The 27,215-nt window shown below is 49.7% G+C and overlaps 1 protein-coding gene and 1 long non-coding RNA gene across 14 annotated transcripts in view; one reads left to right on the top strand and one right to left on the bottom strand.

Moving 5' to 3' along the window:
- The window catches only part of CACNB4 (calcium voltage-gated channel auxiliary subunit beta 4), a 78,080-nt gene that overhangs the window by 119 nt on the left and 50,746 nt on the right, over positions 1-27,215 (top strand). For all 7 annotated transcript variants that reach the window (XR_002439041.1, XR_002439042.1, XR_002439043.1 and 4 more), the window contains exon 2: positions 53-136. Coding sequence is in view for 3 of the 7 variants with exons in the window: in XM_021397597.1 (XP_021253272.1) it covers positions 53-136 (84 nt within the window). In the remaining 4 variants the exon portion in view is untranslated. The remainder of the gene's footprint in view (positions 1-52; positions 137-27,215) is intronic.
- LOC110399252 overlaps positions 2,926-27,215 on the bottom strand; it is a 25,132-nt gene continuing 842 nt past the window's right edge. The window contains exons 1-6 of one of the 7 annotated variants that reach the window (XR_002439048.1): positions 26,972-27,193; positions 26,716-26,849; positions 26,060-26,455; positions 25,625-25,698; positions 25,425-25,525; positions 22,730-25,016 (exon numbers count right to left, since the gene is read on the bottom strand). This is a non-coding gene — a long non-coding RNA (uncharacterized LOC110399252). The other 6 variants (XR_002439046.1, XR_002439050.1, XR_002439049.1 and 3 more) reach the window with 6 other exon arrangements.

Below are 27,215 nucleotides of genomic sequence, written 5' to 3'. Positions count from 1 at the left end.
GGGTGCGGGCGGCAGACGCGCGACCTTCACGTCTCCGCTTTCCCCGGCGCAGGTGACGAGGGGCACGGCCACGCGCCGCAGCCGGCTGAAGCGCTCGGACGGCAGCACCACCTCCACCAGCTTCATCCTGCGGCAGGTGAGGGCCGGGGGGCGGCGGGGGGCGGCAGCGCTCGGCGGCGCTCCCTCCCGGGGACGCGGAGTCGGCCGAGTCGCGGCCGGGGCTCGTCCGCGCGTTCCCGTCCCGCCGTCGGGGCTCCCGCCGCCGGCTCGGGGACACGCGCGTGTGGAAGCGGCGGTGCCGGGGGGCGGCTCCCGCGGGGCCGGAGGCCTCGGAGCCGTCGGATCCAGCCCTGCCCTGCCCTCGTGCTGCCGGCCCCTGCCGAAGCGCCCGCGGGCGCTCAGCCTTCGCCTTTTCTCTGCTGCGCGGCGTTGGAGCAAACGGTACCGATTCGCTTCGCGAGTAGAAGAGGCGAAACGTTTCTCGGAGCGGGAGCCCGTACTCGCGCTGCTCTGTGTTTCTCAGCGCCGTGAGCGGGACTTTAAGGGAGTGGGGGGGGCGGGGAAAGCCCCGCGCGTGGATGTGCCGAGCCTCCGAGCGAACGAGGGACGCGAGGTTTGGCGTGCGCGGCGTGGAACGCCTCACTGCGCTCGGAGGGCTCGGAACTGTTGCCTGCACTTCGCGCTTCTTCCTCAGGACGCGCCGCGTGTAGGCGTTGCGTTGTAACGAGGAGCAGCTCGCGCTGTGCCCCTGCCGGGCCGAGAGGGGATGGAAGCGGCGGGGTGCGAGGGCCGTGGCCGTGCCGAGGAGCTGCCGAGCCTTCCAGGGCTCCCACCTCAGCGCTTCGGGTCGCTGCGTGCACGCTGCGCTCTCGTCCCGTGCACGCGGCGGTGCGCGGGCGCACGGAGCGGGGGGTGTCCGCGTGAAAATCCGCGTTCGGGTCCGGACGAGGGCGGCCGTGCTCCTGGGCTCCAGTCCATTGGGCAGAATGCCGGCTCGCTTGCTTTAGTCGCTTTCTAAGGTGACTTTTCAGCCCGCAGAGATTCTGGGCGGCGGCGGCGGTCCTCGGTGTTCTCTCCCCCGGGAAGCAGGCAGGCGCGGTAGCGCTTCTCCGTGAGATCTGTAGGAAGATCTCGTTCGGATTGTGGGAGCTGCGCACCGAAAATAACTGCTGGGCTCCCTCCCACCTCCCTGCCGAGGGAGCGGAGCGGAGCAGCTGCCTCCACGGAGCGCTTAGGTGAGGTCACGTTAGCTCTTCCTGCGCCTTTAACGCAGTGCTCCTCTCCGTGGGCTCCTGTAGTGCACGGGCCCTTTAGCGTTCTGTGTTTTTGCTGTGAGTCCCGAGCTGCAGCGCGTGCCGGCAGCGTGCAGCTCCTTGGCTAACAGCTGGGCAGAAAGGGGCCTGATGTCAGGAATTGCCTCCAAGTAACGTTCTAGCTCTATGTACATACCTGCCTTAAAGAAAAGAGCGATTCAGTAGGATATATGCATGTCTCAGCAGAGTTTAAGTCTGTTTTGGGTCTGGCGTGTGTTACGAATTGTGACTTAGTTTTCCCAGCACCGAGGGAAGTTTTGTTATTCCCTTCCTTTTCCATAAGGGCGCAGGTGCACGAGTCCCCCAGACTTGAACTCTTTACCAATTTTTCTTCTACGTTGCATTTAATTTTAGTTCTAAGTTCATCCATCGGTTTAATTTAATTTAGCAGGAGGGTAATGCACGGACAGGCTTGTGAGTGGGCACTGGTGTCAGCACCGAGTGGCGAGGGCACGGGCGTCACTTTGAGCTGTGCATGTGCCAGCAGCAGCAGAGCTGAGGGGCTCAGAAGCAAGATCACATGTGATGCATGTAGGATGCCTCTCCTGAAGGAGGAGAGAAAACACCTTTTCGGATTGGAGGACAGTACAGTAAGTGTGGAAATCTGATGGTGCCTGTAATTGAGCGGCTCTGGGCAGCATCACGCTTGGGGCCAGCTCCAGGGCCACGCTGCATCAGGATCCATGGGGTAAACGTGGAGGTTACGAGGTGCCAGCGCTGAGCATCAGCTCCAGTGCTGCTCCGTGGGAAGCTGTGGGGCATTGGTCCAGCACTGGGGCTGCTCCGTGGGGCCTGGGCCAGGCCGTGCAACACCGCTCCTCTTACAGCCGCGCTGCTGCTGCTCGGTCGTGTTTCAGAAGCCCTTAAGGGACAGAAGTCAATTATCAGCGTGGTGGAGTAAGGGAATAAGTAGGCCAGCTGAAAACACATGCTTATAATTTTGCAGATGCTGGAATAATAATTCATTGGGTTTGGTTTTTTTTCCTCCAGAAGATTTCGTTTCCACCTCTTATTTTGACACAGCGTGACTCGTAATGCAGTTTGTTTGCTGGTTGGTTTGACTTCTGGTGACTTAATCTCTTATTGCCTTCGATTTTCAAATGGGATTTATTTTGTTGGGTCAAGTTAAGGTAAGCGCCAACAGCCGCAGCACAAAGGTAATGTTACAGCTCCGCTTCTTGCCCAAGGGAAGGGCCCAGTGGGTGCTGCCTTGGTCTCGGCTGCGGTGCAGGGCAGAGGCTGCCCCGTTTCTCGGCAGATGTGCGCACCAGGAGTCGTTAATGCAATCTGTGGAGGAAAAAGCTCGTGGTAAATGGCTCTATCTGTGTTACTGGACTAGGAGTCCCCAGGGATAGCCAGTGTCTGAAGCAGAGACTTTGACAGTCGCAGATAAGGGCTCTGCAGGAGAATGAGAGCTCCCATCCCCTCCCTCCCCGCTGCCCTAAATGCAGCCCTGCTCGGGGGGCTGCTCTGCCCTGGGGCACAAAATGCTCACCTGTGTCTTCTCCCCCAGTGTCCCTGCTCCGTCCACCATCCTTTGTAGAGATTTTGTTGGATTGAGTCTCGTCAGCTGAAAGGTGGGAGGGTGGGTGGGTTCCCTCTGGGATGGAGAGGTGTCTGCTTTGAATAGCTCGGCTCTCAGAGATGCAACCAATGCTGAAGTCTGGCTGCAAACCTTGCGGTCTGATCAGGTTCTGCAGGGCTCTTGCTGCCTGCTTGTGTGTCCAATTGCCTCTATTTGCAAATGTTTTGGTGATTTACATGCTTGAAGTGAAACACGGGGTCATGTGCACCTGAATACAGGGCCTGGTACTGAAGTCTTCTTGAATGTCTCGTAGCACTTAGAAATTCTTCTCAGCTTTTGCCAGAGTCTTCAAGTGGAGTGTCCTTGTCCACTTCCAGCACATTTAACTTCACCCAAAATGGCATTCAGAAATACAGTTTGTTCCTGGAAGGCTTTTTGCTGATAAAGACAGTTGGAGTTGCAGTCAGTTTTCTTTTCAGAGCGAGTTACACCTGGTGCTGCACCTCTGGCAGCGGCTGTGCTTGCTGCTTCACCTGCAGGACTGAGAGGAAAAGGAAACACCATCTCAGCTGTGTGCAAGGGCGATGTGTGGCCTGAAGAGCAAGTTTGAGCTCTGTAGTGGATGCTATCTGCCAGCCAGGTGGGAGGGCAGTTGCACTGGGTGCTCTTGCCCAGAAAAATCTCATTCCCGTTCCCAGGAAAGAGGAATCACATTTTGGTGCTCGCTGATGAGTGACGTGCGTAGGGAGGTGTCGTGACCTTTAACTTTTTTTTATGTACACGTCTGATTTTTTCCTTCAGTTCTGCAACTCTCACCTTACAAACGTCTTCCTCAGGACGAGATGAGCCTTTGGTTGGTGAGCTCGAGTTGTTGCTCGTCTGTAGCGCAGGCTTTCTGAGAGCAGAAGCGGGTGGCACCGAGCGCTGTTGTCCAAGCCAGCCAGATGTGCAACGAACCACGCGTTCCTCCAAAGCAAGCGCTGATGAGGGTGATAAAAGGTATATCTGCAAAGGAGCGGGTTAGAATGTCAGTCACTTACAGGATGAGCTCAATTCTGTGATGAGTCATTAATTTCTAAAATATAACTTGCTGCAGAATATGATTATTCCTTAGACAGAGGGCTGGATCGTTATTTTCTCTGCACGGCATTTAGCAGCCGTTAGGGCGTTTGACAGGTGAATAAAAGATTCAGCCCTTTCCCCAAAGAATGCCAGCCTTGATGGCAGCGCGGCGTTGCTGTAACTCACCTTTGTTCTTAAATCAGCGTAGTTAACTCGTACAACAGTTGCATCTTTTGGGTTAAGCCATGCTTTGGCTTTGGCTTACCCTAAACCTGTAGGCTTGCAGAGAGGGAAAACCATCATAAGTCACTCTTGAACTGAAATAAATTTCTGCGGAGCGCCTTGTTCTAGCATGCCAATATCCATTTGACTTGGAGGCTGGATTGGGGCCTTCTCTTGCGTGGAGCACCATGGAGTAAGTGTAGGAAAGCGCTGTGAACTTTGGAGATGTTGGTGAGCATTCTCCACTGACGTCATCGCAGGCTGTGCTCCATTTCCAATGGAAGGGATAACTTGGAATCATAGAATCACTAAGGTTGGAAAAGACCTCGAGGACCATAAAGTCCAACCATCAACCCATGGCCACCATGCCCGCCAAACCACGTCCCTCACTGCTGCATCTACACACTTCTTGTGGAGATGGCCTGTGGTTGGAGGGCACTGTTGAGGATGTTCCCACCCTCAGGAGCCCATGGGCATCCCTGGCACGATCGGAGCCAGCAGAGCCGTGCTGTGGGCTGGAGCTTTCCTGCAGGCTTCTCCTGTCGGCTGGGAGAGACCAGCCAGCGGGTGGGCAGGCTGGACTGTGGGAGGGGACATCTGCGGTGACCTTGGTGAGACAAACAGCAAAGGCTGCTGTTACGAGAAATGCTGACATGATGAAGGCTGTCAGACGAAATCAGGCTCTGTTAGCGCTGCTGGTGTCTCTGGGCTGGAGGGCTGGGTTTCTGCGTTGTATCTGGGCAGCTCCCGACCCCACGCTGGCTGGTGCTGGTGACTTCCAGGTGACAGCCGTGTCCTGCCTTGTGTCCCACCAGGTGCTGCCAGCACGGCTTACCTCTCGGTCGTGGGATGTGCAGATGAAAGCTTTCCTGGACTTGCCTTGGGTGCTTTGAGAGGCTGATGGAGCGCGTCCTCCATTCCTGTAGGCACCCACATCTGCCTTGCGCTGTCCTTTATGACTGCTGCATCGATCCCTGGCACCCCAAAATCTCAACCAAAGCCTTGGGTGGGCTGTGCCCTGCATGAGGATGAGGAGGTGGGTGGGGGGATGAGCATCGTAAGCAGCAGTAGAAGGGAACATGAATGGGTTTTCTTGCTGCGGTGGGAAGAGAAGAACAGGCAGCGTGGCTCCTCTCCTTCGCTGTGCCTGCGAGGCTCACTGCTGCTTCTGGAACGTGAGCGTAGCAGCGTCGGCTCCGTGTCACCGGGAAGCTTAATTGAATGTTTCTTCATGCGCTAATTGAATCTCAAATTATGTTCCCGCGTCGCGTTCCGCTGGAAAAGGGAAAAGGTTTTTTTTGTTGCCGTTGTTTGCAAGCAAATGAGGATCCTGATTGCGTGGCATTTAAAGAAATAATAAATAAGGATCCCCGAATTATCCTCACTGTCTGCTGGTGTTCTGAGCCCCGGATCAGCCGCCGGGTGCGGATTCGTGGCAGCCTGAGCCTTTAAAATTCTCACTTAAAGAATGTGATATCCCGTTCCGCAGCAGATGTGCTGACCGGCTTATTGTCTCCATGGTAACAAGGTTTCGTTTTTAAAATAGCCTCGAGTCACGCAAGAGGAGCCCGATATTAATAGCAGAGGCAGCGTAGGTATGAATAAAAAATAGGATTTGGCTGTTTCTCATCCAAAATTTCCTGTATCTTGGAGTTACCCGTCTCTCTGTGTGGCGTGGGTGTTTGTTGAGATGCCTTTTCCTAGCGTGACCCATAACGTGAATTCTCTTTATGGTGCGGTGCAGTCCTCCCCCTGTCCCAGCAGCGCTCGGGGTGCTCCCCTAGCACCAAACGCGCCGTGTTCAACAGGTCAGCGCTCAAACCAAGTGATGCCAAGACCCTGCCGGCGGCACCGTGCCCACCCCGGCTCTCCCTAACCCCACCGCGGCCTGGCTGCTGCGTTTTGCTGCCGACCCATCTGCTGTGCAGGGACAGCACGTGCGGGACCCCGGCCGTGTGACTGCAGCGTAACGAGGAGAGCTGGAGCCATTTGAACGCGTCCGGGGAGCTACCGCCGCGCCGAGGCTCCGGCTGCGTTTGCTGCCATGCGGTTTCTATGGACACCGATGCCTTGCGTGCAGTGCAATCTCGGTGTGATTGTCTGTGCTGAATGTGGAGGAAGCAGAGATGATTACATGGGACTCCGAACCTGCATTTGGTAAAATATGTTCCGTTGCTCTGCAAAGCATGTGGTAGAGACAGAAATAGCTTTTCCCTAAAATTATTAGGCCCTGGGTGACCTGCAGAGTTGGATAAATAGCTCCTTAGCTCTTTTCTCTTGGCTTCGGGGAGAGCCTGACGTATGGAATCTTCAGATTTCTGCTCTCCAGAAACGGGGAAGAAGATCTCTGGCACAATTCGTGACGCGTGGGTTTGGGCAGGAGCTTCTTCAGGTGCTCACACCATCTCCTTGGAGAGTGGTGTCATCACATTTGCCTGCTGGCACATCGCTTCCTGATGGCTTTGGGCTGGTGGATGCAAGGGAGCTCGACGTTTGAGGAAAGATGTCCAGAGGGTGACTGGGAATAACAGCGTGCCTCTTGGCAGCCATAGGAGTGGGTTCTGCTCTCTGGAACGTTGCACCGTGTGCCTGCATCACATCTGGGCTGCAACTTGGGAAACACTTTGGGGTACCAGGGTAAAAATACACCTTCATAGATCCATTCCATTCCAACCGCACGCCCTCTCAATAACTCACCTTCTCTAGAGGCTTTCCTGGATGCTTTTTATAATGGGCAACGCTGCTTCTGGGAAAATCATTTTTTTTTTACCCTGTGTAAGAGATTTAAATGTCAGTCAGACTCACTTCTGAGTACTGAATTCTGGCAACTTTGCGTCTCCAGCTTGCAGCACATTCTCATGCACGGGAATAAGCAATATTCCAGCTGTAATCTTCACTTGTTTCACCTGTACTCTCTGTTAACTGTATTTTTATGATTGCAAGTCTTTGGATTGATGATATCAGCACTTCTGTAATGTATCGCTGTTCTGTTTATGCTTACTGACAGCAGACACTCTCCCATGTCTCCCTATTTCTTTAGGCTAATACACTTGATATATTTTTATATCCCTTGCAAAATTTTAAGTCCCGATTCAAATAATGTTATACAATACTAATAAGTCAGAATTTTTGAAAACACCTTGTTTCTTTGAAAAGCAAGATATTCCTTTATTGGAATAATCTGGTAGCTCCTAACCAGTGACTTCCCACTAGTTTTGCTCATTTTGCTTGTACTTTAGCTCTTGAGTGTTGTAAGCATTTCACACATCTTTGGGGGCTCCTGTGTGGCCTTAAGCTTACACCCTAATGGCTCTACTTCTGTACAGTACTTCTGTGCTTTGTGTGCTCCGTTGGCCTTGTTCCCTTCACCCTCCACCAGCAGGTGCTCTCACACCATCCTTTGGGTGGGAATGCATTGGTCTTGTGAACTCTTCTTACCTTACGGGTTCAGTGGTATTTTGTCCCGTATCAGACCCCCACGATGACAATACACATTGTCCATATGTGTTCTACACCAGTTCTTGTGAAGTACTTTTGGAACCTTTTATAACAAAGACCCTACGTACCTGGAACATCATGGCTGGAAGTTTCATAGCTCCTGAAGAGCAGTTGTCTCAGTAGGGTGGCATGGCCTGGCAAGCAATGGAAGGGCCACCACCACCTCCCGTCTTGTCCCTGTGAACAGCCAAGGGCACAGCACTGAGCCACAAAAGGGCTGGTTTCCTCTTAAATAGGAAAGAGGTGGGGAACTGAAAGGGCACACAGTCCAAGCCCAGTTCTTATGATAAGATCCTTGTGCCTGGAGAGGTGTTTGTTCCTTGGGTGATCTGTTCCTAGCAATTCAGGCTGAGATTCCCATTAGGAGAAGTTCCATAAGTGGATGTTGTGTGGGTTTTTTTTCCCCCTCTTTTATTCATCTTAAAATGATAAAAATGACCTCAGCACAAGACATTTCATAGGGCTTAATGACCAGTTAGGGTTAATGGCCCAAGATGCATTAAGCTTCCAGCCGGTCGTTAATCTTCAGAGTACCTCTTGGTAGTTATGGCTTAAATATTATATTCTCATTTTGGTTTTGGTCCTCTGGGTGAGCCAGAGGAAAGATGTGGCAGCGAGATGCTGGAGGCAATGAGGCCCATCCCCACAGCTTCCTGCAGGCTGGGGGGGCAGGGAGGGCATCGAGGGCTTCCAAATCTAACCTACTTCCATGAGAGGTGAACGCTGTGCTGGAAATGCAAGGAGTGAGATGGGGTTAGAAGGCAGAGAGGAGGTGGGAGAGCAGGGGCTGGAGGAAGAACATGGGCTGGGTGGACTTGCCAGAATGGGTAACTTTTACACAAATTTTGCCTTCTACAACTTTATTCATCTTCACTGATAGAAAAATCTGCTTCCCCTCTTTCCTTCGGGGGACTGTTGGCAGTAGGATGTGCCTTGGCCATGCTCGCTGGTACTGCAGCGGTTCCTCTGGATTTGTCTCCTTTCCATTTCCTTCTCTCTGCAGGGTTAGGGACAGAATTGGTAGAAATCCTGGCAAAAAGGAGGCAGCAGCAAAGCCAGAGCAACGTGTTGCCCCACAACCACGTGATGGCCTTCTTAGGGGCCCTCTATGGAGATCTTAAACATCTCTATGTTTCTTCAAGGTATTTCTCCAGATCTGGGATGTAGTTTGTGAGACTCCTGCAAAGCAGTGAGATTTTCCCCAACATCTTGACTTCAGCTCACACAGTCCTGTTTTCTCCGTGGTAATGATGAGGTTGCTCAGTGATCAGACCTCCAGAAAGCAAAGCAACGTTTGCTCATCCTGAAAGCCTTGCTGGAAATAATCCTTTGCTGCATGCCTACCTTGTCAGATGCTGATCCAGATTCCTGTGACGTACGCGTGGGATGACCAAAATGCCACACTCATTCCTTTTGGGCCATGTGCCATCTTGGTCATGCTTCTGAAGCTGTTGCTTTGACCACCTTCATCTGAGAAGAACATGGATTTCTGCTCATTGCATTTTGCTTTAGGCTTTTTGCCTTGTCTTGTGTCAGTAGTTCAAGGTAAAACTACCCTGAGTAATTTTCTTAGGGAGCGACGTCCCCAGACACGTGCTGCTGCTCTGCAGCATTGAGGGTTTGCGTGAGTCATTCCATACAGACTCTTGAACGAAGGTCACCATGAAGCCAAGGATGCGATTCCTCTTCAGCAGATGGTGATGTGCACAACGTGAAATGAAGGTGAAGAGGGGGGTGAAGGACAGAGGCACCTGTTCCTTGATTGCTGAGCTTGCCCCTTTTTTTTTTTCCAGCAAGAACGTGAGATATTACTCTTACTGTTGAGCCCCTAAAAACCGATCTCAAGCTCTGATACAGGAGGGGACACTCACTGGAAAAGGGTGCTTTATTCTTCGCCTTATCCAGTAGTCAGGAGGTAGATGGCATTTGCTGTCAAACGCGATTGTCAGAGCCCAACAATGCATTTAAAAAAATAAATGATGTAAGCATTGCTGAGCAGAGCACACCCATCTGTTTGACTGAACGCCCGAGCCTTCCTTCTTAGCGTCTTTATAATGAACTCGCTTCTCGTGATTGATGCTGAAATATCCATTATGTTGGCATCCATCCCCTCCATCCTTACCTGCTCCTGTCCTGGTCTGTTCCTAACGCCTTGTCCTCCTTTGTCAGGCACGGAGGTACAAATGTGTTACTGGTGTCCCTGGTGGATAGATATCTCTGTGCAAGCTTCGCGTTGCTTTTCAGTGTCTATCCACGGCACGGCTTCTTGCTGAACAAGTGCAGCGCTGCCTGCAGCTCCTGTTCTTCCCTTCTCCTCCTGGAGCCCCAGCTGCTGGAGCAGGACCTGTTCACATCGGCGTGTTTCTTCTGCCCGTCGGATTCACGTGGTCAGAAGCCACGTGACCAGATATCCTGCTCAGAAGCCGAGGGGTCTTATTTATTCATTTCATGTCCTTAAGGATTTTTCCACTTTAGAGCATGAACAAGTAACTGAGCCTCTTACATCCCTCCATGACAAATCACCTGGCACTTAAACTTCTGCGTAATCTCCTGCTTTGGGTCCTCCCTGAGCTCAGTGCTGCTGGTTCAGAAGCACTTCTAGCTTCTGTCGTCAGCTGTGGTTATCAAAAACGTAGTAAGAGGGAAAGGTCACCACATAATGATCCTCCTACTGGAAAATATTGCCTTTCTGAGGCAATATTTTCTCAGGTCTTGGACCACAAGCGTGTGTCGGACCCGCGGCTGCTTCACCTGTAAATACTTTGCTCCTGTTTTGCAGATGATCCTGTTTTCCATGATCGTTAAATGAGAGGTTACCGCTTACATGCGGGAGAAACAGAAGTGTGATGAATTACAAGCCAGTGTAATTTATGCAGAAGCAGCGTGGGGGAAATTGCAGCCCACTCTTGTTCCGCATCAATTATGCATGTACCTCCTTGAAAATAGCTGCAGAGGGTGTTGGGATTTTTTTGGCTAATGAATCATGCCCTAAATTCCTACAGTACATACATTGACTCAAACTTGTCTCCCTTTGGCCCCACCTTTATTTTTAGCTCATCTGTACACTTGGGCTGAACACGCAGCTCCGGATGTTCCCTGGCTTTCCTCACAGCAGACCTGTTCTCCCAAGACCCTGTTTTGAGAAGGGGCTCCTGCATTTACCTCCTCTGCCGGAGCACTCCCACGCGAGAGCTCACGTCTTGCTCTGGAGATCTCTGGAGCGCTCTCAGGCTGCTGTAGTAAGGCTGCACGTGATAACTGTGTGCCTATGAAGCTGCAGCTTCATCTGTGTGTCGTCCTCTCCCCGTGTCCCTAGAACTTACATATAGACAGTGGATCTCATGTATGGCTTCTCGAGGGTTTGGGTTTTCTTTTCTGTTCCGTGTTATTTTTGGAGCACAATTATTTCTTTTCCTTTGACTTCAAGCGAATGGTGACTGCATATTTGGGTCTGAATCTCCTCTGCCTCTGTCCTGCCCCTGCTGAAATCAGCGGTGTTCTTCCATGCACAAAGCAAGCAGGACCACATCAGCTAATAACAGAGTATTTCCCCCGTCTGCCGTTGTCAGTAAAATTGAAGTTTGCTGCCCCTGCGCGTCTCCATTTTGCTAAATGAAGAAAAACCACTTGTGGGAACGGCACCAAAAACAATTTGGATTACAACAGGAAAATGAAATACGAATGGCCCATGGGGAACGATGTACGACAGCAGCTGACCGTTCGCATTTCCTCAGTGTTGCAGTGAGAAGATGGAGTTTTTGTACAGCCTGCCCTGCTAGGTAGCACCAGGCTGATGAGGCCTTGTGTTGCTAATTGGTATGCTAAAAATAGCGCTGGATCTTGTGGCTTGGTCTTTAAGGGCTCCACGCGGATGGATAACGCACCACTTTGGTGGGCAGTGAGAGCAGTGCTCTTTTGGGGTAGTTTGCTGCCAAGGGGCAGCAGCGTTACAGCGCAGAGCCGTTTCCTGATACACGATGCAGGCTGCTTTATCTCCCTCTTGTCAGGACGTGTCATCGGAACTCAGATGATTGCTGGACTTCATTTCTGTATTCTTTCCAGTTCTTGGCATCTGTCCCCAGATAATAGAAGTAACAGAAGATGGGTAATAGAAGATGGCGGATCCAGCGGTGAGCTCAGCAGCGCCCGCGGCAAGGTCATGCCGCATCTCCCCGATGGCCACTCCGTGCTCTTCTGTTGTTGTCTGGGTTTATTTTGGTTCTGCTCAGGCCCCAAGGGCTGCGTTTCCCTCGTTAGGCACAGCAGTGTGCTGCCACTGCTCTGTCAGCCTTCTGCTCCCCCATCTCTCCCTCAGTGCTGCTTTATTCTGGAGTGTGTTGAGGCACACGCTGCTTTGTTTGTGCCCTTGGAAGCTGTCTCCCCTAGGCCTGACGCTCACATTAAGCAATCTCATGGAAGCTCGGGGCTATCAATTAAGCCTTCTGGAATCTCTTTCATAGACCTTCATATACCCACAGGGTTTCCAAACACCTCTGTGCAGACCTGCCAGGCGTGCAGTCCAGGTACACTGAAAGATAAATGTCATTTAATTCCATGGGAATTAAGTATCCGATCCTGGAAAAATAGGTGTAGTGTTTTGGAGGAGGCTTGTAGGCTGCTGAGCTGACTATTAATTTCTATAGAAGGCCACAAATTATTATCCTTCCTACACTTTAAAACTTTTTTTTCACAGATTTCTTCCTCAGTGTTCTAGGCAGACCCTTCTGGTGAGCGTGGTTTTTGATAGGGATGCGTGAATGGAGCGGCTCGGGGTCACTGTACTGGTCACCACTTAAAAGGTGATGGGCCAGGCTTTCCTGCACCGCTAAAAAGCTCCTCAAGATTTACCGAAAGGTGTTTTGTCACTAATTACACATTATTCTCACTTCGTAATCTCACACAAGGTCACGCGGAACTGCTTTTCCAGCGGGTTGGAGCTGGGCGCTGGAAGCGCTGCAGTGCGGGCAGGAGCCGCACGGTGGCGCTGTTCCCCCGAGCCCCGCCGCAGCACCGCGCTCCGCGGGCGCAGGGTTTGCACGGGGCCTGTAAATTGAGGGCCTGGGTAAGGCCTGCAAGAAGGGTCCTGGCTCAGGGCCGAGCATCGCCAGCCCGGTTTAATTGGTCTTAAAAAGAGTTCAAGTCCTTGCTCTTGCTTGGAATTCATGTTTGTGGAATGCACCTGACAAAGTGAAAATTCAAAAATTACAAAGCGCTTGCTAACTTCTTCAATTCAGCGTTCCCCATCCTATTCAAAGCACTTTGAGATCAGCTGAAAAGGAGGAGGGGAAAGTGGCCTCACATCGTGCCAGGGGAGGACTGGAATTAGGAAGCGTTCCTTCTCCACAGAGCGGCCGGGCACTGGCACAGCTGCCCAGGGAGTGGGGGGTGCACCGTCCCTGGGGGTGGAAAATATTTGTCCTGAGTGCAGAGGAGTGGAATTGCACCTCATGCTTTCAGAAGAAGGAAAGTACATGCAATCAGACCACAAATGCACGTGTAATTTACCATTAAACCTCTGGATATGGAGCTCATAAAAGGAAAGAGTGCAAATGCAGAAGTTGTTTTGCTCCTGGCACTGTGTTCTGCTGATGTGCCCGGATACACAGCTGTCTGCTGGGCAGAGCGGTGGGGATCTGCGAGGTACAGTGTCATTACTGAGATCTGGGGTTATGTAAATTAAAACCAGATTTTTAAAACTATAAACTCTTGGCTAGATTAAATTATTTAAAAAAAAAAAAAAGAGAGAGAGAAAACTGGTAAAGGAAACCAGATTTGCTGATGGAAATGAGCCTGTTTCTGCTGTTTTGGCAATACAAAATAGTGAGAAATGAAACAAGCAAGCAAACAAAACAAAAATGCAGAGCTGGAAGTGCAACTTCCACAGCAGGCAGTGGGCCCAGCTGGCCGTGTGCTGCACCAAGAGGTCTTTAACTGGGAAAAGGAGGTTGTTCACGGCGTGCTGCACTCCGATGTTTAGCTGTGCGCTCCAGATCAGGATTGTGGAGTTGGTTGTTTTGGTTTTTATGTTATGTCCTAATTTTTGTTGTTATTATTGTTTTTAATCCAAGCATGCTGCAGCACACATGGAAGCTAGCAGAGAAGGTCTCCTGAGGTCTTCTGCATGATGACCTTATAGATTTCTAATTAAGTACAAAATTCAGTGCCCCTATGGTGTTGGGTCACATCATGGCCTTGAAGGCTCAGAATAACATTGCTGCAGTTCAGCAGTGCGTTTCTGTAGGCACCCAGTCCCTTCAATATAAGCTTATGTGCCTGGCCATCTGTGATCCCCGTTGCCCTGTGCCTTCCGGCCGTGTCAGGGCAGCACTGCAGCACCCCTTGGTGCAGCTGTGGGGATGTCATCTCTGTGTGTCCTGTTCCTGGGCATAGGGAGCACGTAGGAACTGGGGAGATGCTGTACAGATGGGATAGTTTTGAGTTGGGAAAACACCAGTAATCACTCCTACGTGCCTGTGGAATTAAGGTGCTGTTGTTCTAAATAATTGCTTTAACTTGTTGTATTTGGTGGTGGCTCGTTCATTAAATCCTGAGGTTCGTGGAAGCTCCAGTCACGGCGTATACCTGCAAGAAATAGTAAGGTAGTATGGAGCTGTGTGCCCAAAACTGCAGCAATTATGACGACACAAATTCATTCTGGGTTCTGCCGATTACCATGGTAACCCACATCCAAAATAGCAGCATAAGGCCGCGTAGCAGAAGGAAGATGGGGTTTTGTCCCTTATTAACCGATGCACGCTATACATTTTGGCAGAGGAATCCTTAAAATGGAGGCACGTCCCTTTTTAGCTGCTGTCGTGTCCCAACACTGTGCGTCCAACCTTCTGCTCTGCGTGCGGCGTGCTGTGTATTTCTATTGCTGACTAACAGCAGTTGGTGAGGGAGGGCAGGGGCTGGTGCTGCAGAATTCCCAGGTCAGCGGGCGGCCTGTTTAGGGGGCATGCTGAAGGCAGAGCTGTTCTGCTGTCTGCACTGCCTCCTGTGGCTCCTGCAGCATCCCTGGGGCCAGGAAACTTGGGCTGTGTGATGGGTGGCACTGGAGGATCCCCTGCAGTGTCAGCTCGGAGGCTGTGGGAGCACCGGGAGTTGAAGGATCCAGGCTGAGTGCAGCAGAAGCAGCCAGTGCTTTGAAGCAGATGGGGAAGAAATTAATTATTCGAGCTGTAGGAGAATGGGAAGGATGTGACTGCACTGATGACTAAAAAAGATGAACTGAACGGGTGCATGCTTGTGGATTTCTGTGTCTCTCTCTGTTTGTGATTAGTGAAGTGGAACAGGAGTGTTTTCTGTCTTTCACGTCCTCCAATTACTTCGCTTGGCAGTGCATTTGCAGCAGTACAGAGGGAGGCTCTGTGTGCAGCGCTGTTTGTGGCACTGGATGCCCAGAAGTTGTTCTATGAGGTTGAAATGTAGTTATGAGAGTACAATCCATGAAGCCTTTAAAAATTTGCTTTTGCACCATGTCTCCAGCACTTGATACCTGAAATTGAAGCTCGGTGTGTGTTCGCTCTGCCTGGAACACAGGTGTGGAAGTTGCTTTGTTGGTGCTGTAGAACCAAGCTGAAGCCACACGGCGCTCCTCTTGCAAAGAGGCTTTTGGAGTACTTGGATTTGCCCCAGGTTTGCTTAACGAATGATACAGGTGAAGCATAAAGCTATTTTCCCATGGTGCATGTAGCCGATGGTGCCACTTCCTTGCTCCATAAGGCCATTCCAGGTGATTTCATGGCTCTGCAATGCCAGAAGCAAGCCAGCAGCTGAGCGTTCTGGCAGCAACCACAGCTTCCCACCAAACTCCACAGAGACCAAAGGCTGCATTAGTTCATTGGAAACAAGATGGCACAGCACACATGAGCTCTCCCTGGTGCCACCGATGCCTATCATTGCTCATTCTGTGTCTTAAATGTGTTCAAGGGGCTTACAAGTGCGTTGCCTGTACGGCACAGTACCTGTGAGGGTAATACTGGCACCTGAGGACACCCTTAGGCTGTCTGCTATTTGTTTGTGGTTGGCAAGCCGTGCCTATGACTCTTGCTACAGTAAAAGCTTTTATCTGGAAATGGTTCTTCTCAGTTTCTGAAAATGGATGCGTTAGTCTGCATTATGGATGTGAGCAGGACAGAACTTCCTGGGAGCTGATGTCTGTTAATGCTCAAAGGAAGAGCAAAAACCAGTGTAGGTAGAAGTAATATTTTCTTTACCCCTGCACCATTGCTCATTTAAGATAAAGGCACTCACGTGTCTGTTTTAGGATCTGCATAGAACTAAAGACATTTGGTATTTGAAGAAAATGTTTTCATGAATGTGTCAGACCCATCACACTTCACCTACTGAGTCAGATAGTCACAAGTTCAGGGCATCGCTCAGCTCGCTGCTGTTCCTTTGTCACCTGTGCCCTTGCCACCCACCTTCCCACCCTGAGGTTCAGGTGGGTTCTTCCAAAGGTGAATAGAAGTGAATAACCCTGACTTCACTGCGTGAAGAATTCCAGGCTTTTGGATTCAGTGGGGAGCGCGGGTGCGTACGTGTGTGGGAAGGAATGAGTCCACTGACAAAAGCAGCTAGTTGATCTTTGTTGAGAGTTATTAAAGATAAAGATCTTTAATGCTTGCTTCCTGCTACTATGACAAACATTAAGGATGGTTCATGAAAGTCTTTTATTTTTTCCATGACTAAGTCTGTAAGTTGCTATACTGAGCTTGCATGAAGTGCCTCACTACAAGATGCTGCACGTTCTCACCTGCTTGAAAGACCGCTTCCAATTCTGGAGTTGGTACTGCCTGGCTATATTGCTGTTGCCACATATCCCTGCAGGGAATTTTACTTAGATACTTAATTATGCTGCTTCCTGCAAAGCAGTTGCATCTCATTACATTCAAGAAGTCACAGCAGTGAGAAGAGGCGTGAGTGATGCACTCCCAGACAAGGAAGCAGGATGGGGCAGGATGCAGTCTGCCTGCAGTGGGAGCACAGCAAGGCGGCCTGGGAAGCAGCTGGGTACCTGGAGGAGAGCTCATGAGGATTCACTGTGCTGGAGGACAGGTGAGGAGACACTAGGAGCATCACGTGTGCCAGCTGGAGGAGCAGGGACGTTTTGACTGAGCTCCCTCTCCTGATACCTTTGTTGCCTTTGTGCTTGCAAACATGCGGTGCTTCAGCCGTGCGCTATGCCGTGTCTTCACCTAAAACGTTTCAGTCACTCTGCAATTACTCAGTGATCTTTGCTTTGTGTGTCCTGGTGGGGGATGATCACTACACCCTTCCCCTACACTTCCCCTGCCACCATTACATCCTCAGTGTCCTGCTTCCATCCCGTCCCAGGCTGGGCTGGTGGTCTGTAAAACCCACATGTGTGGGCAGTAAATCCCACACCCGATGTCTCAGTAAGAGCATCACATTAATGACCTCGAAATCCTCCTCTTCTTTGGCCAGCCACTGTCCCACTCCGTGTCAGGGCAGGGAACTAATTGAAGGGATCTTGGCAGCTTATAAACGTGGGTAGGAGTTACAATGCTCATCAGTTGCAAAGGTGTGGTTGAAAGGTGAGGAGCCTGAGGCACGCATTGAGCAGGTGGGCGGTTAGAAGAAGGGAGCGGAAAGACACCTCGCAAAGGGGAGCACGAGGTGTGCGATATGTTTCTGGAGAGAATCAGTCTTCCCTAAAGCAGTACTCCTCCATGGAAGTCCATTTTAATGCTCTGAATCTTGTCTCTTTGTTCAAGTAATTAGAAAAACAGAGAAAGCTTGAGTGGCATTCTTCCTCGTGAGCTGTGTGTGCTGTATGAAGGGAGCAGCTTCCTTCAGTAAGCTTTGCTCGGGGTGCTTTGAGTGTGAGGAGCTCTTCCACAAACCAGAGGATGAGGGTCTCTGAGCTGAGCTCCCTCATGGCAGCTGTGGGCAGCATTTGGCTGCTAAAGGTGGTTAGCCCTTGCTCCTGGAGGAGGGGGAGGCTGAGGACTGTCCTTTTCTTCATGTCTTCAAGATGAAAGCAAATGCCCTCCTGGGAACTCCTGTTACCTTGCTAGGAGTTATTTTTCTAGCACAAAATTGCAAGTGTCGGTAAAGGCAGTGGTGCACAGGTGGAATTCTTTGGCCTACAAGTTGGCAGTCAAAGCCAGCACAAGCAGCATCTGCTTGTCCTCATACCTGCTAGAGCCTGAAAGCTGCTCTAAAAGCAGAGGTTTCCCAGGGCCAAGGATGAGCCAGGAGGGCAATGAGTGAAAGCTGCTCAGGTGCTCCATCTGCACAACACGAGGCAGAAATCTGCTATTCTTTTCTGCTGAACCAAGAGGTGGCAGCAATATTCACTACTAAGACATTTGAAATGTTACTGTAGTCTAACGTTCTATAGCAATAATGAGGGTTCAGTCCTAATTTTACTTAGTCTGAACTGGAGCCAAATGAGTTTTTCATCTCTGCAGCAGCATGCCTGACAGTGGTGCGGTGGTTGTAGTATTCAAATACATGACTAACTCCATTTTTTAAAGATAAGCTCTGTGAGTTTTTTACTCTGTCATGTATTCTAATATTCTGGATTTCTTTTACAGTTTGGATAAGTATTTTCTCTTACCAATTTGAATTTTTTTTAACCATTTACTTCCGTGCTTCCTCATCCAAATACTGAATTAAACTCTGAAAACACACAGTTCTGATCTGCTTCTTTATTGCTCGCAGTGATTATGGGTAGAGATGGCAGAGCTGCCATTATTTGTTATTCTCAACACTTCCAGTTATAATATTCTGTTTTCTGCTTGTAAATTGGTCAAGCTTAGCTATTCAAGCTGACTTTTTCCCTGCCCACTCCCAAATGGCTTGGTTTCATGTGAAAGCTGTGTTATTGTCATGGTCTTCTTTGGACCATAGCAAATACCAGGCCCTAACTATTGGTCTTTCTCCATTTATTCTTGCTTTCTTGTTTCCTGCCTCATAGGCAATTTTACATCTGGGACATAATTTTCAGCAATCTATTTAGGAATCTTCTTTCTTATTTTTAAAGTAGTCTCTGTAAGGATCTTGTCAAAGGCCGGAATCAACTAATCATCCTGTTCTTTTTTTATGCATGCCTGTAGGATTTGAGAGATTAGGGATGATGCGTATCTAACAACCACACGAAAGAGGCATGGGAAAAATACTAGTGTGGGTATGAATGTTCAGAGCATCAGAAATTACGTGGTCTGATCAAGCTTCTGAATGACACCCAGGCTTTCAGACTGGCATCTTAACACCATGTGCACTGGTGCATTGCTGCAAACTGGGGATGCTAAAGGTTTACAGATGCATTCAAACATCTTCGCCTGGAAGCTGAGGAACAGATTCTATTCTATTTTAGTAGCTCGTCATGCACCAACCCCCTTTACACACAGGGCTTTTCATACCTGTAACACGAAGATGGGCTCTGCCGCAAGGATTTCTATAATTACGATTGTTCTCTTTTGTAAGGAAGAGGCAGAAGGTATTTTTAGTGCTCCCGGCAGCCTCAGGTTTGTACAAGGACTTGCACAGCACTGCTGCCTTGCAGAGCACTTGGGGGTGTCACAGGAATTAGAATCACAGAACCATTAAGGTTGGAAAAGGCCTCTCAGATCCCCAACCCCAGCCACCCCGCCATGCCCACTGCCCACGTCCCTCAGTGCCACATCCCCACGGCCCTGGTACACCCCCCAGGATGATGACCCCTCACTTCTGGGCAGCCTGTGCCAGTGCTTGACCGCTCTTTGGAGAAGAAATTGTTCCTAACATCCAACCTGAACCTCCCCTGGAGCAACTTGAGGCCATTCCCTCTCGTTCTATCACTGGTTAAGGGAGAGCTGCAGGTGTTTGTCACCCTGCATGCAGATGACTCCATATCCTGGGTTCTGTCTGCCTTCTCTGCTGGTGCTGGGCACCCCTGGGCTCTGGTCACACCAAACTAGGATCTCTGTGCAGATCGACCCTGCCCAGGAGGGTGAGCTAGGAGAAAGAGGGGCTGCGTGGCTGCTCTTTGTCTCTCAAAATGAAGCACGTTAGGAATATGTTTTAGGATTCTTGCACCGGTTTATGTGTTTGGGGAGAGTCCCATGATGATGATGAACTGTCATCATTTTCAGGACTTCTTACAGAGTTTATGTTCTGCTTCAGGATGGTGAGAGTATCCCAAATTGATCGTTTCATCGGGCAGATGAGCAAAGGTCTCTCAGAGACTGTACAGGCAAGAGCTCCTCTTACTTAAATACGCAGTAAAATCCTTGAATCTTTGCTTTTATCCACTTGCTTCTCAACTGTCCTGACTAAATATTTAAAGATGTTGGGTTGGATGAGCGGCTGCCCGTTCATTGATCTGTTGTTTCTGCATCAGCTTCTCCATTTGGATGGGTGTCATGGAAATCTGCTGAAACGAACTGAAGCTTCCCATAGTCCCTTGCCATGAAATTCAGAATGCTGTCTTGCAGTATATGGTAATGGGATTATAAAGCATGAGAAGATGCAGTAAAATCAACAGGCTAATCAAGCCATCCCTGTCAAATCCCAAGGAGAAGCAGCAAAGTACAGATAAGGTTCTCTCATTTTGCCTGGTTTTATTTACTTATTTTTCCCTTTAACCTCCTAGCAAGAGCAACAAAAATGCTCCTTAGCTCTAGGACTAAAAAGCTCTTTGGCTGACTCCTTTTTGTACGCCCTTTGCCCTAGTCTAAGCTACCCTAAGTGCAAAATAGAAACTGTGGGTTTACCCATTTTTCTAATCACAAAATAAATTCTCCAGTGCAATGATGTTTGTACAGACACCGGTGGTTCGTTTTTAGCTGGCAGGGCCGTCTTTGTCCAGCTCCAACTGCTCAGCCTGAGCTTTGTTTTCTCTAAAGAGTTATTGCGGGATATTTGTGATCTATGGGAAATGTATTTCAGTCACATTTACGTGAACGTGTACTGACAGAACTGCAAATATTGGAATGCCTTTGGGAAATGTGCAGTGACCGGGAGCTTTCTGAGCTGCGTGTCTCTCGGGGGATGTGAACACCTTCTTGCCCTGCAGCCTCCCACAGAAGTGGGCTGTTCCTTCCCTCAGCCCCAGGTGGGAACTGCTGCTCTTTTGGCATGCAGGGCTGTGTTTCAGCGCTGATGAGGCTTTCCAGAACGCAGGGGTAAATTCAGGTACTTGGGTAAAGCAGCACCAGCTTCCCATAAGGTTACTAATTGGCTTTTATTGATAGTTTCCCATAATTTCATCAGTTGCAAGCTAAAGTGGTATTCAGCAATGCTCAGCATCAGCACTTATGGCAGTTAAGGAGATTGATTAACATTCATAAGAAGAGAAGAGGAGCTTAAAATAAGAAACAAAACAAATGCTTAATCCTCTGGCCCGGGTCCTTTTTGGCATGGAAGATAAAAATGTGCATCTCCTCCGAAAACAGAATCCCTGTGTCTTCCTTCCAACAGAGAACCACAGCACAACCCCAGCCATAAAGACACTGTCATTTCAGGTTGGTGCTGTGAAGGCACTCAGTATTTCGGCCCAGTGGATGCTGCTTGCTGCTGACAGCTGGGTGTTGCTGGAGGGAGATGGCTGTGCCTGCTTGGCGCCTGCGGATCCGCACAGGTTCTTCATTGCAAGTCCTGAGTTCTTGAGAGGGACACCCACGTTAATACAGTGGTAATGCCATCGGCTGTGTCTTGCAGTATTTCCCAAGTCATTTCAGACTGGCCTCGCTCGTATCTGTGCACCAGTGGAAGCCATAATTAGAGCAGGGCTGTCTCGAGTTATGAAAACCCGAGAGGATATTCATACCTGCCTCAGGAGGTGGAGATAATCCACTCTTCTTTATCAAACATGCTCTGGAAGGCCGCAGCTATGGCTTGGAGTTTCCCACAGCTCAGCTCTTTGCAAATCTCCATAGAGCATGCAGCAAAGAGAAATCTCACAACTGGTTAAATATAGAGGATAGCTACAAATGTAGTCCAGTTACCTCTCTCATTGTAGGTGCTTTCAACTGAGAGAAAGTGACAATGAGGTCTTCACACTCTCTTTAATTATAGCAGCCTTTATATAACAGTGTCAGATAAATGTGTTTCAGAATAGGTGGCACCTCACTTCCTCCAGAAGAACTGCCAAATTAGACCCTACCAGGCTATTTTATTACTTGAAATTCAAGGAATTGAAGCATATTATCCGGGTCTCTCTTTGAATTCAACCTTTAAATGCACAGAATCCTCTGCACCAAGACATATCCCCAACACCACGACGCTTCTTTCTTTTGAAGCACAAATACATACTTATTCACCTGGTAATCTCCAGGCCTGTGAAACATCACGGATGTCATCCAGTTCTCATTGCTCTTGAGATGTTAGAAAAGGAGGTTAGTGGGATCTCAAGAGGTTGTCTTGTTCATACTCCCACCCCAAGGCAGAAGCTGTTGTTGCTACAACCACGTGCTTATCTAATCTACATTATAAAACAGAAAAGGAGAGAGGAAAAAATAAACTGCTGTAGAGGGAGAAGGATGAGGAATTGGGCTATGCTAAATAGCTTAGAAGAGTGAGGAGCTGGCCTCCTTCCAAGCGATGGAAGCAAGTTCTGCCTTTGGTGGATTGCTGGAGAATGCTGACGGTCCTTTTCCTTTAAATTAATGAAATATGTTCTTGGGCTGTTTTGCTGATTTCAGCAAGAACAACATAGGGGGAGAGGATTTTTTTTTTCATCAGGACCCAAAATTCAGGCTCTGAAAGGTCAAACCCCATGCTTATGTTTTGGATTAAATATACTGATAAAACCTGGAGGTTTTGTGTGCTGAAGGACGCTAGAAGGAGCGGGTTCATGTCCAGATGTGCTTTAATTGAACTACCCATTCCTTTGGTTAACATCCTGCAGCTAGTATCTCATCAGTCCAAAGTAATGCTATGAGTCCAGCATTGTAACCTTACTGCTGGAGTAGAAGAGCTTTTAGAGAACTTCAGTCCGTCCTCATGGAGGCAATGCTTGGGTTTGTTGCGGGGTGAATTCTCGTGCCCATCCTCCTTGGCTCTGCAGCAGGCTGAGGGCACGGAGGCGTGCCGTCCTGCTGCACCAGGAGCACTGCTTAGCGGCAGCACAACCCAGCTGAAAGTGAAATCTGTGAAAGTACAAAAGGGAGAGAACTTGCTGACTTACGTTCTGGCTCTGCACACTGCAGTGCTGAGGTATTTACTTGGTTTGGCAATCCAGTTACTCTGCATTTATTCAAATAGCCCTTTAGAGTGCTTATGCAAATAGTTCGTTGCTACGTCTCCTCAAAGAATGGTGCAAGTGCTGCCATTTGATTGTGTAACCATTTGATTGGGCTTTGCACGCCATTTCCAGTGGTTCTGTGCAAAATTCATGTTCTGGGAAAAACATTAATTCCCACATTTGGATAGCTCAGAAACGACTGAATAATTAACATTCGGGGATATACAGATGCACATCTCACAAGGGATTTATCCTTTTTTCTTTGTGCTTCCAAAAGGGTCGGTTCTAATCAAAAAAAGGGAATGCAGATAATCCCAAATGGCATCAGAGGACTTGGAGGGAACCCTATATTTGAGAGGTCTGTGGGATGCTCAGCTGTTCTGACTTCCCTTCCCTTCCTCTCCATTGCCTAGTAATGTTGGTTCAAAGCGCCAGGAGCAGCTTAATTAGCACTGAGCCTGTCCTTTTGCCTGCACGCTTCCAATGAAGCCTGTAATAAGTCCTTAGGAGGAGGAGTCTTTTAATTAACCAACAATAACGATACATGGTCCTTAGGTGATTCCAAATGATACCTTCACTGTTGAGCTATATGGACTCGTTACGCATCCCCAGCAGACACATTGTGTAGGTCCTATAGAACCTAAGTTGTTTTGTGGTCTTCTGTCTGCATCTTGTTCAAAGTCGGTGCCGATGGGGACGAGCAGAGCAGTGGCCTGAGATCAAAGGATGATGGATGCTCCCTGCACGCCATATTGCAGTAAATCCACAGGAAACCTAATTCACAGCAGTCCTACCGAGATCACCAGAGGACAGCAGTCCTCACTGAGGAATAGCCCACGTGCTAATAGAGATTGCAATGTGCCATAATTAAATCCCATAGAAGCGGAGACGAGGCTGCTTGAAAATACCTATTTACCAGTCTCTGAAGATTAACATCGTAACCAAATTGAAAGACACAAACAAGATGTATAATGCAGCAGCTGACACCATTGATTTTTAAAGGACTAGACCTTAAAAACACTTAATTCAGCTCATTTGCCCATTGCATGTTGTCACCAGGTGTGTCCCACACGTGCACACAACTTGATGGGTGCTGGATGCCCATCGCTGCAGCGCTAGGCAAATGCAGAGGAGAGGTGACAGGTTCCAGAGCCTTTCTCCATGGCCTGAGGCGGTGACATTCCATGCCTGGTATTATCAGAGTGCCTGCATTCTATCCCAGAAACAGGCCAGGGAGGATTCTCATCTCTCAAAACCTTCAGTTAATGCATGCTCCTCTTCAGTTACTGCAGTAGATTGTTTGTTTGTTTGGGAAGCTGCCTGGAAAGGTTGAGCTTGCAGCTGGTTTTCCCTTTCCATTTTGCCTGCGCTAAGCTATCCTGTAAGTTAAACCCAAGAGAGGGGACCTTCTTGATTTAGAGTTCCTGTGTATTACAGGTGCTTGTGCTTTTGCATTTTACTTGCACGCCTGGGAATACAAGTCACAAAGGCGGGCGCTCCTCTGTACACACATAGCACCACGTTAATTCCGCTGCCTACCGAATTCAGGAGCTGCGTCAGGGTAGGGAGGGCACCTAACCACGCAGCTTTTGTCAATCAAGGTGATGCTCGTGGTGAAGCACCAGCAGACTTTTCCAGCCAGGAAAACAGGGGTGGGCTCTCCTAAGCAGCCCTTGCCCCACGGCACCCAGGGAGTGAGTGAGATGGGGGGTGGGGGTTTAGGCACGGAGGCAAATGCTTGAAGCAGGTCGTGCAGATGTCCCTTCTGTTTACATCTTTCAAATGCAATCCCTATTTAATGAGCTGCGTGGTTTTTTATAGCGTCTTTTAGGAGCCTCTCAAGTTGAGTCATTAAAGATATATTTTTAATAACCTCTGTATCTTGAAAGGACAGTGTGAAATGTAAGTACTGGAAATCAAACAGCAATTCCCCTGACTTCTGAGTTAAATTATTTCATTACAAATTTATGTGAAGTTGAGACACAATTTTTTTTTCTGCTTCTGATTTCAGATCCTTCTTTTATTTTGAGCTGACAAATGATTCTGATGTTGCACTTAGAAATTCCTTCCCATTTTAAATTTTAATAGTCTCCTACCACCGAGGTATTTATTTCTTTAAATATGTAACATCGCAGATCTTCAAGGTGGGGAGGAGGGATCGGCTGCATAGCTCAGGCCCTAAACATCGATCTCTTAACTCCTGTAAAGGGAGTTCAAAAAGAATTTTAAAGACAGCCTCAGAAACTGAAATCCTCTTCCATCTGCTTAAGACCCCAGGGGGTGCCTCAAAACCTGTGGGCTGCTTTCTCCAGCCCTGACCCACCTACAAGGGGAAGCCCCAAGCAGCAGGGGAGCTGGGTACATCAGCTGTAAGATGTGCTTTCTGTCCTCACAACAACGGCTCCACTTGACAGAAGTGCTGCTCTGTTTGAAATGGACCTCTGAAAAACCACCCGAGATCCCCATTAATTAATGGTTGCTTTGTCTGCCGGTTTAGCATCGGCAGCGAGCTCTCTGCATGGCCTAAGGATGAAGTGGTTATTCCTTGGAAGAACTCATTGTCTGAGGGCTCGGTCCTGGAAAACACTTCAGGAGAGCTAAACTTTACCAATGAGATTCTTCCATGGTCAGCAGCACTGCGGTGCTTCCACGTGCAGGCACACAGCTTCTGCAAAGCACGGGGTTGCATGGACAGAAGCAAGGAACGCGCTGGTAGCACAGGGAGGTAGGAGATCAGAAGTAAGATTTGTTGTAATGTTTGGGAATTACTGAAGAAAATAGCAATTGATAATATGGGAAGAATAACACCTTTGGCTTTGCGGAGATGTCTGTCGGACACTTCCCAAGGCGTCACTGGTAACTGCCCCACTGGTAACCATTCCCTAAGGGGGAATGGTTTTAAACTGAGACAGGGGAGATGTAGGCTGGATATTAGGAGGAAGTTTTTCACTCAGAGGTGGTGACACTGGAACAGGTTGCCCAGGGGGGTTGTGGATGCCCCGTCCCTGGAGGCATTCAAGGCCAGGCTGGACATGGCTCTGGGCAGCCTGGTCTAGTGGCTAGAAACCCTGCACTCAGAAGGGGGGTTAAAACTTGATGATCTTTGAGGTCCTTTTCAACCCAGGCCATTCTATGATTCTATGATTCTATTCCAGAAATACATATTACAGAAAATACATATTTCTCCATATTTCATGTCTAGTTTTTGGCTCACACAGTGAGCTCACGTAGCATTACGCTTACCCACCACGAGGCCGGGAAAGGAGAAGCAGTGCATGCTTAAGGATGAGATGGAAGCTGAGAGACGTGCAAGTGAAGGCTGGTGCTCTGCTGGTTGCTCACGGTGTAGGCCTGCAGGTGGCTTCTTCCCCTGTGCAACACGGACTGCTCGCCTCGCTGACACGCTGATGGACAGTGTGTACGGCTGATACCCACTGCAACAAGCGGCTCTGGGGCTGGAGAGGCAGAACTGCAGACCTCCAGGGTAGAGCTCTGGTAGGATCGGTTCTCCTAACTTGGTTTTAAATAAGGCCAAAAGTTGAGTGATTTTTTTTTTTTTTTTAAATTCTTGGCATTTGAGGTTTGTTCTGTTTGTTTGTTTGCAGCGCCATCACAGAACATCAGGAGAAAACTCGTTTTCTAGAGCGGAAGAGAAATTACTCATCAGAAAAGCCTTCACGCTATTATTTTTAAATTAAAATCTATAATAAGCTGACACCCTCCCAACGCCCGGCGGAAGACGCTGCTATTTCGGGCACACTGAGCTTGGCACGAGCTCTGCCGTTGCTCCGTGGGGTGTGTGGAGGCTCCGCATCAGGGCCTGCTGCTGCCACTGCCAGGCCAGGGCGTGCATCCCGTGCTGCTGCCAGTGAACCAGGAGCAGCGGCTCCGTGCCTCACCGCTCACTGCCCCGCTCAGAAAGCTCCACGTTTCGCTGCTGTTCCCTCACGCGTTGTCTGCGTACAGCGGTAGTAGTAGCTGTGGGATAACTCACACCCTCTCTGACACGAAGGCTTCTCAAACGCGGTGTTTCCTGAAAGAGGCAGGTGGAGCGGGGCTGCAGGCTCGGGAGGTGCAGGCCCCGGTGCCGGCCCCTCTGGCCCCCGCAGAGGCGATGCGGGGAACGGGCGGCTCTGGCGCTGCCCGGAGCCGTACCGAACGTGGTTCTCGCGGAGAGGACAAAGGACGCGCGGCAATGGGGGCGAACAGGGTTTGCCTCGGGGGCGACTGCTTCTCCTCAGTACCGCGCCGCTGAGAAGGCGGGGCTGGAGGAAAGCGCGGAGCGCCCCGTTATCTGCGGCTTCCCCTGTACACGAGGCGCGCCGACGCCGCCCGTTTCCCGGGGCCGCTGCCCGGTTGCCGAGGCGCCGAGGGACGGCGGCGCTTCGAGGCGCCCCGC

The sequence above is a fragment of the Numida meleagris genome, chromosome 5 (genome assembly GCF_002078875.1).
Source record: "Numida meleagris isolate 19003 breed g44 Domestic line chromosome 5, NumMel1.0, whole genome shotgun sequence".
Classification (NCBI taxonomy): Eukaryota; Metazoa; Chordata; class Aves; order Galliformes; family Numididae; genus Numida; species Numida meleagris.
The sequence above is the reverse complement of the archived record's forward strand: the minus strand, read 5'-3'. Positions and strand labels throughout refer to the sequence as shown.